This window comes from Rhinatrema bivittatum, chromosome 16 (genome assembly GCF_901001135.1).
Source record: "Rhinatrema bivittatum chromosome 16, aRhiBiv1.1, whole genome shotgun sequence".
Lineage (NCBI taxonomy): Eukaryota > Metazoa > Chordata > Amphibia > Gymnophiona > Rhinatrematidae > Rhinatrema > Rhinatrema bivittatum.
Window position 1 is genome coordinate 19,140,555 of NC_042630.1, and position 19,113 is coordinate 19,159,667.

The following is a 19,113-nucleotide window of genomic DNA, read 5'->3' on the forward strand; positions in this document are numbered from 1 at the left end:
AAATTGAGCGTCGGCTGTCAAACCCGCTGAGGACTGCTCCGGTCCAAAAGGAGGCGCTAGGGACGCGCTAGTGTCCCTAGCGCCTCCTTTTACCTGTTTTTTCCGCCGGACCTAATTTGCATACTGAATCGCGCATACAGGAGAGCAGCCTGTGCGCGTGCCTCTCCCGCAGACTTTACTGTATCGGCCCGATAGCAATGTGACCATCCTTCTGAACATATCTGGCTAAATTTAGGGCAACTCTACAGGCCGACCTGAGTTAGGCAGATAACTCAGCTTCTCCCAGTTATGCCCCTCCCCCCCGAATGCTAGAATTTAGCCGGACAAATGCTTTTGAATATGGATCTCAGTGTCTTATAGGGTCTTGCAGCTCACTTCCTTTATCAGGTCCAACCTCCCAAGTTCTCCTTTCTGACTCATTCTCGGCAAATCCCCATTAAATGACTGCCCCCCCCCCCCCCCCAGTCGACTCTTAGTGTCGCTTGTGTGTAGAGAAACGGTGGCGGATGGTGCAGGGCGGCACACGGCGTGACTCACGGCTATTGCAGTCTCTGTAGCAACCCGCTGCGAATAATCAGTGCAAATTATACCTTCTGCTGCTACCAGCTCAGCCCTGAGCACTCGGGCAAAAGAATGCAACATAGGGTGACTCCCAAAATTAAGAGTCAATCGGAAAAAAACACAATGGGCGAGGCACCTTAATGAGCACAGTCCGAGGTGAGAAGAAATAAAAAAAGTGTCACAGCCGTGGGAACTGCAATCCACAGGATGGACCGTCACCCACACACACACAGGCCCCTCTGCCACAGGACAGGTTCAGCGCGAGCTTCTCTCTGGCACACGGACATACAAGGAATGTGAAGTGCTCTGCGTCGTGTGTGGTGGTCTTTTGGCTTCCTCGTTCTGCCAGTTACGTGGAGCGCCACGGCCAGATTTAAGAGCACGGCACAGCCACGGGTTAGGAAACTGGACGCTCGCTAATCGAGTTTCCCTTTTCCTAACCTGACTGCCGGCGCACTTTTTTTTTTTAAATTATTTTTTGTTAAAGGTTCTCCCCCTTAATATTGGAGGAAGTACAGAAAAGCAGTAGCTGGGCCCCCAAACTCTGGAACTTCGTGCCTGAAGAACCAAGAATAACATCGGATAGAAAGAATTTCACGCCCGACCTGAAAACCCGGCTCTTTAAAAAAAAAAATTGCCTACCACGTAAAGCCTTAGCATTCAGATTACCTAATTGATAAACAAGATGCTCTGGAAAATATCCCTCTGGAATTATTTGCTATTAATAATCCTTTACTATAAATGCGAGTTTACCTTGTATGTTATTTTTATCTAACGAATGTTTTTATGTAACCAGCTATGATCTTGTGAACTTCACGGGGAATGATGGTATACAAAATATTTACATAAATAAATAGCAGTGTTTTCTGCTTTTCTGCACACTTTTTGGACAGTTAATTTTCGCAGGTTAAAATATGCACGTCAGGTGCAAATATTTTTTTTTTTTTTGCATCACGGAAGAATAGCTAATAGCCTCATCAACTTGCATTTGCATGTAATGAGTTCTATTAGCATCGCGGGGGGGTTTGGACGCTCTAATCCCCTGATAGCATAAGGGGGTTGTGGACGCGCGTCCAACCACAGGTTAACCAGCGTGCTCGGCTGAGCGCACAGTATTGCATTGGGCCTGTATGAGCAGTAGATCTGAGCTGGATGCCTGGCCATTGTAGCAAATCGTTCACAGCCCTGCGTACAGTTAGTTGTGCTGGGCAAATAAGGAGCCCCGCCCTCACACGTTCATTCCTAAATCCAAAATATCTTCAGATGAGGCGGCGGGGGCTGCCAGATACAAGGGGCAAGGAAAGAGAGCGACCCTGAGGGCACGAATTGCCCTGGGAGAGGAGGGACGTTGTGGGAATGTCGATTTGAGGAATTTCCCCACGGGAACTCCTTATGCACACTGTAGCACTGACGAGGTAGAAAGGAAGACAGGATCGCGTCTTCCTTTCTACCTCGAGTCCACGTGCGAGTCCACGTGTGAGGGTTTTATTCGTCTGTTTCTGTAAGCGAATGTCTGGGAGCCCAAGCCAGAGGGTCTGCACCCGAGGACACCCGCGTCAGAGAGAACCATGGGATGGGCAGCTGGGCATCGTTATGTAAGCTCTCAGGAGAAGGCACCTACTGTTGCCACTGTGCTGCGCTCACTGTACGTACAACTGTCTCACCCCCGTGCTTCTCTGCACTTGAGCAGGATCTGGGAGAACTGTTGGCCAGGCAGGAACTGAATGAGTCGCGGGGTGAGCGGGGAGACCACACAGAGCACGGGAGACTAGGAGCGCTAATCTCCCGCCAGGAACCGGAGCGACCCGGAGAAGCAGGAGGCCACGGCGATAGGCAGCTCTCCCTAGGACAACTGTGCTAAGGGCCTGAACCAGACAGAAGCACTCTTTCAACTTTGCACCCGTCCAGGGCACCTTTTCAGTTGGGTTTAGCCTCTAAAACCTGTGCTTGCTTTTCTAACTCCCGATGCGTTTGCATACATCAGGAATTAACTCCATTTTTAGTGCTTGAGCAAAACGTGCAGGCTAAAATCTAGCTCGCGTTTTGCACTCCCGTTTTATTACATCAGCCCCTCTGTGACCCCCGACCATGCTGCTTTATCTTCCCCTCCTCACGCCGTAAGCTCTTTGAGGCAGGGACCTCTCATACCCATATGGGTATTTTGGCTTCATTTGCTGGAGTCGGAGGAATTGCCCAGCCTGTCTCCTCCTCATTGTTCTCCCTTTTCTCACACAGATTTTTTCACCAGCTGACTCTCCTCCCGCCATGGTCCCAGACGAGGGCACGGAGTGGCTCCTGCAGCTGCTGAGCGAGATCCAGCTGGAACAGTTTTTCACCAAAATCCGGGATGAGCTGCAAGTGACGCGCCTGGCGCACTTTGATTTCGTCAGAGCCCAGGACTTGGACCAGATTGGCCTGGGTAAACCAGGTGAGTGGCCTCCACACACGCGTGGGAATGGGAGGGGCAAGGTCTGGGAGGAGACTCTGCTTTGGTCATTTCGGCTGGGAAAAAAGCTGCTTAATCAAACTGTCGGAAGGGGGAATGGCGCACGGTCTGTTTTGCTGGTTATTTATCAGCTTCTCGTCCTTCTGATCAGGGGCAGGACCGTCTTTTTGCTACGTAGGCCCCCTGCCTTGAGGCGGGAAGAGACTACATCAGAGGTATCGGACACTCGCTCTGGATGCACTTTTACTGATGGCCTGGATGTGTTCTCTCCTAGGTCAACGAAGACTCTTTGAAGCCATAAAACGGAGGAAGCAGCCTGTGAAACCCAAATCCTGGATGTACAAGGTAGGATGAAGCCCCATCCTCCCGTGTATCTTCACCGGATCCTTCTCCGAGGCAGACTGGGGCCTGATTTTAGACTCCTCGGTTTCTCCCATTTACAGGCTCTGTACTACATTAACCCTTTATGGCCCCTTCCTCAGGTGGTTGGGCTGAAGTCCCAGGGGCTCCGGCCAGATTGACCTCCTTCTCGTAGCCAGAAGGCGCTCTGTGTCTGGGCCACTGACTTCCAGCCCCAGTGGCCTGCAAGCAGACGGGCTTTTCAGGGACTGTTTGTAAGATAGATTTGCATCTCTTTTGGTTTAAGAGCGGGGATAATTTTTATAGCTTGAGATCCAAAATACTCTAAATGAAACCCTCCAACTATGGGACTCCTATCTTACATCCATCAATTCTCTCCTCTCCAACCTCCACCTTGCCCTCAATGCTTCTAAAACTGAGATACTCATAATATCTAATCAACCTGAACTTACCCTCCCCAATATTACATCCTCCCCCCACGTCTCATCTCCAACTGTCAGAGACCTTGGCATCGAACTTGACCAGCGCCTCGATTTCAAAGCCCACATTAAATCCCTTCTTAAGGGAGGCTTTTACAAGCTTCACATCATGAAAAAGCTAAAACCACTGCTCCACACACAAGATTTCCGTCTAGTCTTGCAGACCACTATCCTTTCCAAAGTGGATTACTGCAATTCCCTCCTCCTTGGCCTTCCAGAGTCGACCATCAAACCCCTACAAATCCTGCAGAACGCCATGGCAAGAATCCTAACGAACACACGAAAAAGAGACCACATCACCCCCATACTGAAGGACCTTCACTGGTTACCCATTTCTTTCCGTATACAGTATAAAACCCTCACCATACTACACAACCTCCTCTACAAACCCAACCCCTGGCTCAAGGACCCACCCCACTTCCGCATAACCAACCGTCCTACCAGATCCTCCCACGCAGGTACCCTACATACCCCCTCCCTCAAAATCGCCCATCTCACCTCCACGAGAGAAAGGGCCTTTACCATAGCGGGCCCTTCACTCTGGAATACTCTCCCTACCTTTCTCCGCCTTGAACCCTGCCTGGCCACCTTCAAAAAAGGCATAAAAACGTGGCTTTTCAGAAAGGCCTACCCGGAAACCAACCAAACCTATACATTCCCACATAATCCCCCCCCCCCCCACTCAGATTCCCAGCCTCCATCCCCCCCACCCCACCCGCCCTTTTCCCCCCCCCCTCCTAAGGCTTTCCCTTTTTTCCCCCTCCTTAGGCCTTTTTTTCCCCCCTCCTTAGGCTTTTCCCCCCCTCCCAAGGCTTTCCCTTTCGCCTCTCCTTGCCCGCCCATCCCCTTTTATCTTCCTACAATTTTACAAAATTGTTCAATTTAGTCCGATATAATCAATCCTATGCTAATTGTCACTAATGTAAATATTCCTTTTTCTGTAAATAAGTTCCTTTTATTTCTTATGTTAACGGTTGTTTTTTATACTCTCACTCATGCTACCTATCTTTCCCTCTCTTCTTCCTGTCTCCCTTACCCCCCCCCCCCCCCTTTCTGGCCTGCTCCCATCCCCTGGCCCCCTGTTCATTGTAATTTCCTCCTTTAACTGAGTTACTTGTAAACCGGCGTGATGTGCCCCACGAACGTCGGTATATTAAAAGTTGTTAAATAAATAAATAAATAAATAAATTACCCTGAGCAGAAGGCCCCGGGATCCTCGAAAGCCAGAGTGAGTGCTCCCACTCTAGGACCACACTCAGATCAATTTCCAAACAGCTGCTGAGAGGCAACAATTACGAGAAATCCCTTAGGCAAATTTTCAGCCGAACCCCATTGGCTTAAGTCTTCAGCTAAAAATTCCTCTAAATCCACCTGGATAGATTTGGTCCTATTTGAGCAGACAGGGCTCAGCAGCTAAACTTTGCGAATTAGCAATGAAAATCCACGCCGACCGGCGAAATCATAAGTCAGGAATGTCTCTGGAGTCGCCCCTTTTTTGCTTGGCTAAATTTGTCTGCCTTATGAAACTTTAAGCAGTTAAATTTAGTCAAAGGATGAGGGGAAAGTTTTTCCAAGCTGAGTTTTCACCAGCTAACTCCTGAAGTTATCCGGTTACAATTCTTTAAGAACAGACTCCACCGTGGACATCGGTAATCAATTTGTTTCTTTTCTGGGTGGTCACACTTTTCACCACAGTCTAACCAGGAGGGACCAGACGTGGTCCCTCTGCAAATTACCGAGCGTGTTACCCTGCCTGTTCTGATGCGTCTTCCCCACCCTTGCTTCAGATGTTCACCGCGAAGAGCCCCGAGCAGACCGAAGGCATGCTCTACTCCGAGGGACCGCTGTCCACCTCCCCTCCCAAGTCCGACTCGGAGTGCTCACTCAAGTGCCTGATCAACGAACGGGACCTGGTGCTGCACGAGAAGCTCGGGGACGGGTGCTTCGGCGTGGTCCGGCGCGGCGACTGGAGGGTGCCGAGTGGAAAAATTGTGAGTGTGCGTCCTCGGGGGGGGGGGGGGGAGGGAGGGGGAGATTCACCCAGCAAGAAGTTCAGCCTTGAGGAATCTTGCTCAGCCAGCTCTGTGGTGGGCCTTCCAGGCTGACCCAAGTCCCTGGTTTTCTGGAGCAGTCTGTCGCTTTTTCCCTGTGGAATGTGCCCGGGGGCAGGGGGGAGCTGGAGTCAATGTTGTGCCAAATAGAGACTTCGTTATTTTAGAAAAATCCACACTACAAGTTTATTTCTAGTAGATCTACACAAAATGGTGCTCTGCTAGTGTCGGGCTTCCCCGCTCTCTGTAAAGTTTTGGACGCTTGGTAATGACTTCTTTTGCCGTCATTATTCCTTCCATTTGCAATACTGCAGAGACAGCCTACTTGATTTCTCTGAGGAAATGAAGATAAACCCTAACCTCAGGACGGTCTCAGGGGTATGGCAGGAGAACTGGATAGGCCTGGCCCTGGGGTACTTCGCCTGTAACTCAGGACCATTTCTGTAGTTCGAGGATGTTGACATAATCTTATGTCGCCCTCTAGTGGCCATTGGGTAAAATGGCATGCATGCAGCAGAATGAAGCGCCAGAGCTCCCCTGAGCCTGCCTGCAGCTTTGCTTATTCCTTAGGTGACAGCCGGGCAGCCCAACAGATTTTGTTATCCAGCTGACATTGTCCTCTTTCAGCACTCCAGGGTGCTGCTTTTGGGCTACATCTAGTAGCATGTACTAACGGGTTAGCGAGGATCTTCCCAGCTAGGGATAGCAATGGATATATAGGTGCATGAATAGCGGGGTCTATTCTAAACCATCCAGTCAGTGTTTGAAGGACAAAAACGTTCTCCTCTCTTGCACTTCGTCACCAATTTGCTCTCTTCTTTCAGATCAGTGTAGCTGTTAAGTCCCTCCGCTCGGATGTGTCCACAGAGCCCGAAGCCTTTGTGGACTTCCTGCAGGAGGTGAATTCCATGCACGCCCTGGACCATCCCAATCTTGTCCGCCTCTACGGGGTGGTGCTGACGCAGCCCCTCAAAATGGTAAGTGGCCCGTCAGCCAGAACAAAAATCACAACCTGAACCTTCCCTCTCATTTGTCCGTGCTGATCCAAAATCCTGCTTGCTGGAGGAAGTACTGAGACGTATTAACATGGTGGTGACGGCAGAAAAAGAACAAACGGTCCATCCAGTCTGCCCAAAAAGCTTCCTTATGGTAGTATCTGCCGCGCTGTGTTGGTTACCCCTAGGTTTCTTTTTTCACTGGGTGATGAGCCGTCCTGGAAATTCAGACAGTGCCGCTTGACGTGCTTTGCATTTGGACTCGGCCGCAGGAGCAGTCCTGCGCTTTTCCCCTTATGTCTGCGTATCAGTGCCCCAGACTATAAAAGTCTAGGCCCGTGTTGGTTGCTGTCCAAATCCAATTTCTCTTCCCCACCCTCCCCCACTACTAAAGGATCAGTCTAGCAGCTGCCACGGTCACCAAATCTTCAGACTGGGCTAGCAAAATTCAACATTTGCCCAATAAAGTTGGTTGCCTTCGTGGGACCTTCACGTCCACCCCTTAACTAGGTGAATAGGATGGCTCCTTTTGATTTTGCAAAAATGTTAAAAATAGGCCATTCAAATTATTCAACCCAATTCTGTCCAAACAATTGCCAAGCTTCCTTTTTAACTACTTTCTTCGCTCCCTGAAGCATAGAGTGAAATCCAAATCCTTCTGTAACCTGATTGGTGAATTCTCTCTTCCCCCGGTGCCCCCACCTCCTCTAATTTGCAGGTGACAGAGCTGGCACAGATGGGATCCCTGTATGACTGCTTGCGTTCCCGCTATGGCTCCTTCCCCCTCCATCAGCTCTGGAGTTATGCTAGCCAGGTGGCCGCAGGCATGGCATACTTGGAATCCAAGAACTTTATCCACCGAGACTTGGCCACCCGCAATGTCCTGTTGGTTGGCGAAGACCACGTCAAGATTGGGGACTTTGGCCTGATGAGAGCCCTCTCCAGCAAGACTGACCACTACATCATGTCGGCCCATCGCAAAATCCCATTTGCATGGTAAGAAGCCAACAGGGTTGGAGATTCCACTTGTAGAAGAGTTCAGCCGTAAGGGGGCTTATAACAAGATAAGTCTTGCAACAAGAATTGCGTCCTCACTAAGGGTTGTGAAAAGATGTTATAATAGTGCTGTCTAGCAATGTCACCTTAGAAGCCAGATTCCCAATATCACAGTACCATATTAAAGAAATATTAACGCAATACACCAGATAATAACACATAAGGACCAACTGATCCATTCAGCCTGTCCTACTGTCAACGATACTTAAACCAACACCAGCTCCCCTGTCTTTTACCCAATCTCTCAGTCCTGCTCCTGCCACTATACTTCCGTGTCCCCCAAAGATTTCTAAGCTCTGGGGCAGTACTGGCTTCCACAGCCTCTGTAGGGAGCTTATTCCAGTACTATTCTTGAAAATGATCTGGGGTATTCTCTCTTAGGTTTTGGTTGCTGGAATGCTGAATGGCTTGGTGAAGCAATAAAAGGCCATGTATTGGGTGGATGGAAATGGTAGAGGACTGGACCAGTTAATTAGCGTACAATAAAGAGGCAGCGTCAATGGGTTTCAATGTGACGTTTTGGGGTCTGGTTGAACTAAGGCCGAGTCAGGTGCTAGGTTACCCGGAGGGCGAGCGTATCCGTCATGGCTGTCTCTCTCTTTCTGCAAGGTGTGCCCCGGAGAGTTTGAAATTCGGGACCTTCTCACACCCCTCTGACGTCTGGATGTTTGGGGTGACCATGTGGGAGATGTTTACCTATGCTCAGGAGCCCTGGCTGGGACTGACTGGGAGGCAGGTGAGATCCCCTACAAAATGAACCTGGACAAAATGACAGTACCCAAAAGACCTTGTGCTGTAGGATGATAAATAGTACTGATCCATTAACCCTGAAGTACAAAGCAGAGCTCTAGGATCCATAGCGGACCTGGAGAAAAATGAATTATTTCTAGTTTTGTTTTGGCATTTTTTATTTTTTAATCTATTCTTGGACGCTCCAGACTTCTTTGATTACAACTTCACTGCAAATCTTGATCATCTAAAACAGCTTCTGAGATCATTTCTAAACACTGGAGCTCTCCAGCTCTAGAACTCCTTGACAGGAGAAACCCCTGAAAACAATTTTTTCAGGTCAGAAAATGTCTGAGGGAAATCTGGTTGGATCCAAAGATGTGAGTCATGGATCTTTGGTCGTGATGACGCTGGCTGAGCCTTAAGTCGGCAGACGTTCTGTTTCTGAGGCGACAATGTAGGGGGAGGGGGGTTTTAACCGGAACAAGATCACCCTTTTTATAGGGACACAACCAAAGGCAGAATTTAAGGAGGTTTTTAATTAAAGCAGGCAAGGTGAGCAGAAATCCTTGCTTTCTGGAACTGTTTGACCTGATGAACAGTTAAGCCCGGACTCTCTGGCACTCAAGCTATCCTCCTATCTCTTTTTCAGATTCTGTTGAAGATTGATCGGGAGGGCGAGAGGCTGGAGAAACCCGAGGATTGCTCTAGAGACATCTATGCCCTCATGCTCAAGTGCTGGGCCCATAAACCCGAGAACCGACCTTCCTTCGGGGTTCTCATCTCCCTCCTCTCCGAGGTGAGCCTCGCACGGAGTTGCTTGCTCTCCCTTGTTTTGCTCTCTTTGGGGGGTTGGCATTTCCGTGTCCAGAAGACAAATCCAGTTGGATCAATGATGGTTGTCTCTGTTGAGAAGGACAAAGTTAGGCAGCCCTGAGGTCACCCTCCAGAATTTCTGAAGCCTTCCTGCTATTGATGGAAACTGGAAACTCTGCCCACAACCAATGCTCCTGCACCATCCCCTACAGCACCTCGTGTAGTCCCAGATGGGAAGAGACTGGGACTACAGGAACGGAGAGCTCCCTCCACAACCAATGCTCCTGCACAGTTCCCCTACAGCAGTGGTCCCCAATCCTGTCCTGGGGGCCCACCAGCCAGTCGGGTTTTCAGGATATCCGCAATGAATATGCATGCAAATTTTCTCTCATGCATATTCATTGTGCATATCCTGAAAACCCCAACTGGCTGGTGGGCCCCCAGAACAGGGTTGGAGACCATTGCCCTACAGTGCCTCATATGTTAGGAGAGGCTGGGACTGCAGAAGCCGTAGGTACCCTCTGCCCCCAACCCCCACCAGCCCGGTGGCTAAAATGCCCCTTAGGTGAATTGCGCGATGATTTGTTCTTTTAATGAAATATTGAAGAAGAAAAAGCAATGATTAGATGTAGCCACCTGCCCGAGTGTGGGAACCATGCGCACTCACTAGGGTTTTTTGTCTCTTTGTGTGTGGAAGGCTCGTCCCCGGGAGGTGAAGGCGAATCAGGACCTGAACAAGCCGGGCTGGCTCCGGCTGGACGCTGGCGACCCCATCACCGTCATCGACATCAGGTGAGTCACCGGAGCCTCGCGGCACGAGGCTCCGGGGGGGGGGGGGGGGAATCGATAATGCTCACCTCCCGGGTGCGGGGGCAACTTGTTTAGCGACTCCACCTCTGGGGGCCGGCTGGACAAAGCTTGGATGCCAGATAGGAAGGGAAAGAAAGTCTCTAATTAGAAAACTGTGGCTTATTACAGTATGGAAAAAACCAATTATATTCTATGAAATTATCAAATTCATACAATACCAGAGAGATAAAAATCACCCGGATGTGCCACCCAGACGCCAAAGGGGGAACTAGGAATGGAAGGAGCAAGGTCCGACGATGATGAAGGACAGGCAGGAGGCTTTTTCCACAAGGAAGATGAAAGGCAAAGGCTCATGAATAAGGAGGAAGGCTTGGAGGAAACGTGTGCTCGGTGGTGAGCAGGGATGTGAATCGCTTTTTTTTTTTTTGACGAATTAAAATATCGTACGATATTTCTTAATGCGTCAAAAATTCGTGAATGATGAGAAAAGATCGCATTTCCCCTGAATTTTCGTCAAAAATAGTTTTTCCGATTAGTGCGCGCTAACAAAAATAGCAAAAAGTAACAAAAATTAACGGTTTTCGTTAGCGCGCACTATTCCGAAAAAACGATTTTTCACTAAAAAAAAAATTTAAAAATGCCGATCCACAGGAAACTGAGATTTTTCCCGCGGCCACACGAATCCGCTAGCAGAAATGATGGGGCGCCCGATTCACATCCCTAGTGCTGAGTCTAAGGTTGCCACCTGACTCCATGTCATACAGAACAGGCTCAATCCGGTCCTGGTTTTACAACGCAGCGCGCATGAACTTAGGGAAAAGCAAGGACCAGCGAGGGCTGCAGGGTAAAACCCCAAACCAGATGAGCCTGTTCCTTGCACACGGAGCCAGCAGGCAGGGGGCTGGCTGGGCCGATGGCTTGGCCTCATCGCTAGGGTGATCAGTTTTGTTGATTTAAGAATGTCCCAAGGTGTTTTCACGGTTATTTCATGCTCTGTTTGTTTCTTTTTTTTTTTTTTTTTTCCCCTTCGGTGGGCGTTGCATCAGCTCGGACTACCTCACCTGGAGGGGACAGAACAAAAGGACCCTGAAGATCGGGTCTTTCCCCGCTACCCTCGTCACTGCCGAGGATCAGTCCCCAAGCGTCAGGATCAGCCACCCCATCCGGAGCAGCCTCATCCATGCCGGTCACGGGGACGTGGATCCATATCGGAGCTGGGGGACGCCAGATCGGATCGATGAGTGAGTATGCATCTTCCGCCCACTTCCTTTCGGTTCACCTGCAGTGTTCAGTGTGAGGGAACAGAAGCAGGGGGCTCTTCAGAGAAAAACGGGGAGGGTCCTAGGGGGTTAGAACTCACAGAAGTCCTGGAACATGAGTTAAAGACCCCCGTTCCTCCCATTACTGACTTTGGGGGAGGGTTGTTTTATGTTCCTGCGTCTCTTTGCCATACCCTGACTCTGTACGACTCCCGCTTTGTCTGTGACCTCAGAGGGAGTCGCCAGCTCCCTGAGTTTCTGTTCTGAATCCTGGCTGCCACTGTTTTGTGTGACACCTGCTGTAGAGGCAATGTTCACAACTCCTGTTGCTCAACAGTGACACCCACTGGGCAGGATCAGGAAGCACATGAAGAGGAAGCCATATCTTGTGGTCTCTGGCCACGGACTTGTGCTACAATGGCTGCGTTATAGAGGAGGGAGGGACAGTGAAAGACACACACAGAGACTCCAGAAGACACAACAGCCAGCAGCTGAAACATCTTGGCATCGCATTCTGATAATTAAGCTTCTCTTTCCCTCTCTGTACACACACACTTCTTCTCTCCTCTCACAGGAAGAAAATGCGAGACAGGGAGTTCAGAGACATGTACCGAAACAGAGTGAACAATAATCAGCTTCTCCGGATGGAAAGTGAGTAGCTACTGGCTGGAGATTTGGGTATCAAGCAAAGTGCCTCCTGATGCAGCCGTCAGGAAGTAAAGACCTCGTCGCTTGCCCCTCTGCCTACTCTGTCACCGCAAAGCGTATTCAATCCCTGGGTCATCTCCCTCAAGCAGGCTTGGGTTCTGCCGCTGATCTGGTTACCACCACCTCAGCTGGAGGATGACTTCAGGCCTCCACTGACATCTCCATACAGATAGTGCCTTTCTAATCACCATTGTTGTGAGCGTGCAAAATTTGGAAGGAGATGATTGCGCTGGTTCTCTCTGCTGGCATTGGAAGAGCAGACTAGAGACGCACATGGTTTAGGTACAGAGAATCTGTTCTGGAGGCAGGGGATGAGCTCCTGTGGTCCTTCCCAGCTCGGTCCTTCAGGGACTCTAAATGACCTATCGAGGTTCCTTCCAGCTCTTTCTGTGATTCTACAATGAACAGATGATTATTTACAAGTCATTACAGTGCTAGGCTGTGTCTATGTCTTGATTTTGTTTGCACTTTTGGGGGGTTTTGTTCACCATTATGATTTTTATGGAGAAAGATTGTTAAGCAAATAATAAAACTGAAATAAACTCTCTGTGCCTGTGTGTTATGCATAGGCTGTTTTATGTATAATTATTTTGTAAGTTATGTATAACTATGCTTTATGTTTTGTAATTTTTGTACTGTTTGCTTTTGTTGTGCGTTGCTTTGAATGTTACATTTGGGTAACTTTAAAATAAATGAAGAACTAAACTATACTATGAAGGAAAGAAATGTATAACAGACTTCAGGAGCGCAGGCGGGCTCAGTGCTTTACTAATTTATCCCATACATTTCTATCTCAGGACTTTCCAAAAGCTTGGAGTCCATTTCAGAGTTAGATGCCCTGGACACCAACTCGCGAAGGCTGGTGCGTGACCTCGAAAGCCTCCCCTCATCAAACCCCGGCCCCCGCCGAATGAGCGACTTGCCTTCCAGGAAGATACTGGACAACCTGCGGGACAAGACGCGCAGGCACATGGCCAACCCTTTCGAAGGCCCCCCCTTCTTCAAGCCAAAGTTCAACCCAGCAGTGAGAGACCGCAACCCGTGGCTGGTGCCGCAGCCGCTTCCCAAGGTGGACTACCCGCAGGCCCACAACGCCGGCGCTGCCGAAAGAGCGAGGCTCGGCGACGCGGGACGCGTGAAACGGGAGCAGATTTCGGCCTCCAGCCCCCATCTGGCGAGCTCAGAGGGCAGAAAGGACCTGGCGGGCTCAAGACCTCTTTCCGGGCAGTTTGGCCATCCCGTTGACGCTGGCTCCAAGGGAACTCCCCATAAAGCCGGTGGAGACACAGAGGCAATGCAGAGAAAGCTTAAAGATGTGAGTCTACATCCGTCTTCTCACGCCATACAGCAGTTATGGCACTGGGGCTCCCTTTTCACGGTGGCAGGAAAACCAGCCAGGGCTGAGTAGGGGTGGGGGCATGGGGGAATAGGCTTGTGATTCATAAAATTACTACACTAGCTGCAGTACTTGAGGTGAAACAGCAGGTCCCCACGTATTTCCTTAAGAAAATAAAATCAATCAATCAACGTGGCAGGGCCGACCCGGTGGCTTTAGGGTGGTGCTGTGCACTGCAATGTGGAAGGACCTGGGCTTGTGATTCCTGGTCTGAGCTTCCGCTCCCTAAGCCAACCAGGACTGCAGATGCAGTGCTCCCAGTCCTGTCCCCTTACCCCCCTAGGGCAAGGGGTGAGAGAGGAGTCCCAGTCATCGCTCAGTGCTGCCACCTACCTGCCAGAGCTGGGAGAGGGATTTAAAAAGAAGTTGGTTGCAAATGAAGGTTTCATGGCCCCCGATGCCAACCCTGGATTGAAACTGAGCGGGAAGTCCAAAGGGAACAGGAGGAAATTCACGAGCCCCCCCCCCCCCCCCCCCCCCCACAAAAAAAAATTAACATCCTATTAGTTGTGATCACCTGCTTCTCAAGTCTTGTGGATGGGAAGGAGGATCCCAGGCTCGGTGCTGCTTAGGTTTATTATTAATAAACAAAACGAGAACAACAGCAACAAGAATCCACTACTCGCACATTGTAAAGCACCAACGTTGCAACCTGTTGGATTGGACTCTGATCCCAGCAGGAGCATAACAGACAGAGAAAAGGTGGAGCGCTTAAAAGGACAGAAAACCCCTGGCCCCCACCAACCACAGCTGAGTCCTTTAGTCACAGGTCCACCGATATGTATTCAACAGTAAACTCCTATCCTAATCCAAATAAGGGAGCCAGACAGACACAATTTTCCGCTTCTTGTTGGGATGGCTTCGTCTTCCCAGCATTGATTTCTTGGTTAACAGACGGTGAAGAGCATTTCTCCTAAAGTCAAAGGGAGGGTCCACTTCCCGCCACTTGGTGATGCTTATTTAATTTAATTTACATTTAGCTCATGCCTTTTTCATTAGTAGTTCAAGAGGAGTTACATCCAAGTACTGCAGTATTTTTCTGTCCCCAGAAGGCTCACAAACTAATGGCCTCCTTTACGGAGACTCTTTCGCTATTCTTTATCTCTGGGGAAAACAAAAGTCTTACTAAACCAGGCCCTAACTGTGTAACTGAGGGTGCGGTGACCTGCCCAGGGTCACAAGGAGGGGGCGCAGCAGGATTTGAGCTCTGCCTCCCCTGGTTCTCAGCCTGCTACTCTAAACTCTAGGTCTGGCCCACTGGAAGTGCATCCCCAACCACCTTAACTGTAACCCTCGCTGGATCAAAATGTGCCGCCCATCCTGTGGCCAACGTAAGGCTTAGACGCTTTATGCCCAGGTAGAGTTGATCCACTGAAGTCAGCCTGATCCAGGTGAGGGGATTTTTAGCCACCCAGGGGGGGGTCATACTTAGCAGCCAAACAGTCACGAGCTTAACCTGTGCCGTTGTGTAAGGGTAGGCTCCTACTCTAAGCTGCAAGCAACCCGATATTCGACTACAAGGTATGCAAGTGTCTTGTGTTTTGGGAGTCCAGCTTCTTCTGTGAGGGCTTCAATATGTCAGTGCATGACCTTCTGCAATTCGGCCCCCTGCTGTCCATGCACCCCCATCAGGTTTAGTGAAACTGGGGGGCCTGACCAGAGAAGTGGTTATACTTGAGCCATCTTGGCACGGTTCCAGAAGAAAGAGCTACTGGCCGACTGAGAACCGGCTCATGGGAAACAGAATCCGATATAGCTTGAGGGGAGAGGCTTGTTTGTACAAAAAAGAAAAAGAGAGAGCATTGACAATGGAGGGCCCTCTGTTCGTCGTGGAACATGTGTGGTCAAGTTCTTTGTCTTTTTCTCTTCCTCAGGTGGAAGAGCGGGTACACGGAGTGACCACAGAGGAGTGCCACCAAGCCCTGCGCACACACGGCTGGGACACCACAAGGGCAGTCCATTTTCTGAAGGTAAGGAGGCCACGTCAGCCGCAGGTCATTGGTTTTAAGCCCTTGCTGCCCAGCACGTCTCAGAGTAGAATTACAGGACCATAGGTGCAATGGGGTTAAAAGCAAGACTGGATCAGTCTGTTCCTGATGACCCAGGATTCCCACAGTGAATGTGCATGAGATTTATCTGCATGAATGCAAATAGATCTCATGCATATTCACTGTGGAAATCTAGAAAATCTGGATAGGTTGTAGCCCTCTGAGTTTGGGGACCCCTGCTTTACATCCCCCTTACCCAATCCCGAACGCATAAATTCCATATAATCCTCCCTAACTCTGAGATCAACACTGTTAGTCTTAGGTCTTGGTGCTACCAATAACTCCCATGCCTTTATCGCATTAACTGCAAGACAATTTTGGCCTGCAAGGATTGTTTCCTACTAAGCTAACTGCATTCTCCGCAAGTGTGATACCTTTTATAGCAATGATGTAAGAATGATCCAGAGTTGATGATGTACAGATGCGATCTGACCATGTAGGCCTCTTGTCTAGATGCACAGTCTGGAAAGCTCATGTCCATCATCTTTGGATGATTCTTGTTGGTCCAATAATAAGTATCACAGTTTTATAAAGAACCCAGTTTCCTCCAGGAATGGTGGGGCTACTATTTTATTTTATTTTAAAAGATTTCTATACCGTCCTTCACAAGTAATAATTTGACCAAAACGGTTTACAAATATTAGAATAACGTCAGATAAAATAAAAATATCTAATAAAATAAAAACACAAAAAGTAAATGAAAGAAAGTAAAGTTAAGGAAAAAAATACAATGTATATTTTAAGCCCTAATTCTAACTAGACCTCCAATGCCATACAAATAATCTGGCGCTGCAGTTACACTAAATCCTCAGGTCCTAAAGAGAGTATATCATCCTTCGCCTCCCACTGCTTTGCTGTCAGTTTTCCCAAAGTGAATTCTCAGCCAGAGTTTATGGCAATTTTCAAACTGGTCTTGTGTCTTGCTTGCAGGTAGAGCAGCTTTTTAACCTCAGCCACCATTCCAGAGAGGAGTGCCGCCGGATTCTGGATAAATGCCAGTGGAATCTGGAGATCGCGTGCCGATATGTGCTCCGGAAACAATTTGTGCTTTAGGGAGAGCAGAGCAAGAAGGCTGGAAAATCGAGTGAAATCCCTCTCCTCTAGCAGAAGACTTTTGTTCATGGAGACTGGCCAGTTTTGATCGGCCAATGAGAAGAGGGTTCCATGGGGAAACACCCCACCCCCTTTATGAGAAGGGTGGAGCCACTGGAACATGGCAGGGGCTGGCCGGGACTTTTCCCCGACTTGCTCATATCCTAGGAATAAAGCAACTCCTAGGATTGTGAATGCCACAAGCTCATCCAGCTGGGCACAGTAAAACGCACAACCACTGAGTAGCAGACATGCGCGTGGATGTTATGCACATGAGGGGACTGTGAAAAGCTGCGACTCACCCTTGTTGTGTTTCTTAGTTTAAGATTTTGAAATAGCTGCACACAGAACAAAGACTTCTGCTTAAAGCCACTCTCTTGGGCTCAGATCAAGTACAAACACCTAGAAAGGTAGAGCACAGCGTCTGAGAACGGGAAAAAAATCAGCTGCGCTGGCTGATGCCGGCAAGGCATGCGTGGGACCTGCACCACTGCAAGCCACCAGAATGTATCCACTTTCACAGGACCTCCAGCAGTGCCGCCGAGTGGTTCGCGATGACAGGTCAACATTCAAGGAAGCAGAAAAAACGTCTTTCCTGTTGAGTTTCAGTGAAAACCTAAAGGTGCACCACGCTGTCCACCACCATCTCATTTTTGACAATGGTCAATGTTTTGGGCTGTTAGAGGATATTTTCTTTGGAAAGAAACAACGTGGCAAAGTCAAGGTTCTCATCTTAAATGCAGCAGGTGGACCTGGGCTTGGTCCCCTAAAGAACTGTAGGATTGAGAGAAGGGCAGGGTTCATCTCTCAGCTCTGATGGAGCTCCTGGCCAGGGGGGGGGGGGGGGTCTGGATTCAGTTTCCATTCTGGTTTCAGTAGCCAGGTGATGGTACCAGGGGGGCGACAAGAGTTGAGAAGGAGAGTGCTGGATTCACTCTCTGAGCTTTTTATCTCAGGGGTTAGGAGGTTCTCTGGTGCTGTTAAAAGTGCCTGACTGTATTATTGTAAACAAAAAAATAGGTAGGAATTATTTTGTTCTGTGTGCACCATGGGTGCAGACTTTGTATCACCTTAGACACCACTCTCTGTCTATTTCCATACATAAAGTATTTGTAAAATATTTCTACATCAATTAAGGTGGTGTCAGCATTTGAGGCCTGTCTGGCCTAAGTTTCTATAATATGTTCTGTATTACTGTATGTAAAGTTTCATACATTTTATACCTTTATTCACCTCAAAATTATTTACCAGAGTTGCTTTCCTCGTTCCAACTCACTGAGACTCTGCCTCGGCTTCAGAATGAGGCGCGAGAGCTTCCGGATGCCCTGAAGAACACAAGAGGTGAAAGTCAAAGATGGCTGCCAGCAGGGTCAGGCAGAAATGCAGGAGATGACAGGCTCCTGCCTTCCTTTCTCTGTCTCTTGAGGATCTGGGTGAAGGAGCATGAACAGTGCAGTAGAGAGAAGCTGAAAAGCAAATAAAAGGCAAACCAACAGCAAAGGAAAAAAAAAAATGCAGACTGAGTCCTAGGGGTGGCATCTCCTGAAGGACAGAGACAAGCTGAAGCAGTCCAGACGAGGGCTGCTAACAGGGTGCAAGGTCTGGCCCACAGGAATTAAATAAGAGAAATATTCAAATACCTCAAAAGTATAAATAATGCACGGGAAGTAAAGATTTTTCACTGGAAAGGAAGTGCTTAGACAAGAGATGGCAAACTTCAATCCTCGAGTGCCCCTAACAGGTCAGGTTTTCAGGATATCTACAATGAATATGCATGAGAGAGATTTCCATGCACGGCCTCCATTGTATGCAAATCTCTCTCATGCATATGCATTGTGGATATCCTGAAAACCTGACCTGTTCGTGGCTCTCAAGGACTGGCGTTTGCCATCCCTGTTCTAGATCAAGGCGTTGTGCAGTATCAGAAGAGTATCTTTTTTTTCAGTGAAAGGGTTTCTGTGCTTACTCACTGATATTGTTTTGTTTTTATTCTGTTTTTCCTAAAAAGGTAAAAAGCAATAAAAAGATTTAAATACAAAAGGGTTTGTGTGTGTGTGTGGAATAGTCTCCTCCTGAAGGAAAAACACATTTTTGGGATTCAAGAAAGGCTGGGACAGGAACAGAAGATCTTTCATGCTGGGGGAGCAAGAGGTAAAGCTTAGGACGGGCGCAGATGATCCTCAGCAGTGAGGGAGTGAGGGGAAAGTCTGGGATTGAGACAAGCACAGAGGATCCTCAGCAGTGAGGGGTGAAGTCTGGGATGGGCACAGAGGATCCTCAGTGGTGAAGGCTTGAGGGATAAAGCCT

The 19,113-nt window shown here is 48.9% G+C and overlaps 1 protein-coding gene across 1 annotated transcript in view; it reads left to right on the forward strand.

Moving 5' to 3' along the window:
• TNK1 (tyrosine kinase non receptor 1) overlaps positions 1 to 18,839 on the forward strand; it is a 31,287-nt gene extending 12,448 nt beyond the window's left edge. Inside the window, exons 2-14 of the mRNA XM_029581030.1 lie at positions 2,797 to 2,989; positions 3,282 to 3,352; positions 5,634 to 5,837; positions 6,722 to 6,874; positions 7,611 to 7,888; positions 8,558 to 8,684; positions 9,330 to 9,476; positions 10,191 to 10,285; positions 11,350 to 11,544; positions 12,137 to 12,213; positions 13,068 to 13,585; positions 15,541 to 15,636; positions 16,645 to 18,839. Coding sequence (XP_029436890.1) covers positions 2,827 to 2,989; positions 3,282 to 3,352; positions 5,634 to 5,837; positions 6,722 to 6,874; positions 7,611 to 7,888; positions 8,558 to 8,684; positions 9,330 to 9,476; positions 10,191 to 10,285; positions 11,350 to 11,544; positions 12,137 to 12,213; positions 13,068 to 13,585; positions 15,541 to 15,636; positions 16,645 to 16,767 — 2,247 coding nt within the window. The 5' untranslated portion in view covers positions 2,797 to 2,826 and the 3' untranslated portion in view covers positions 16,768 to 18,839. The remainder of the gene's footprint in view (positions 1 to 2,796; positions 2,990 to 3,281; positions 3,353 to 5,633; positions 5,838 to 6,721; positions 6,875 to 7,610; positions 7,889 to 8,557; positions 8,685 to 9,329; positions 9,477 to 10,190; positions 10,286 to 11,349; positions 11,545 to 12,136; positions 12,214 to 13,067; positions 13,586 to 15,540; positions 15,637 to 16,644) is intronic.
• Positions 18,840 to 19,113: the final 274 nt, after the last annotated feature.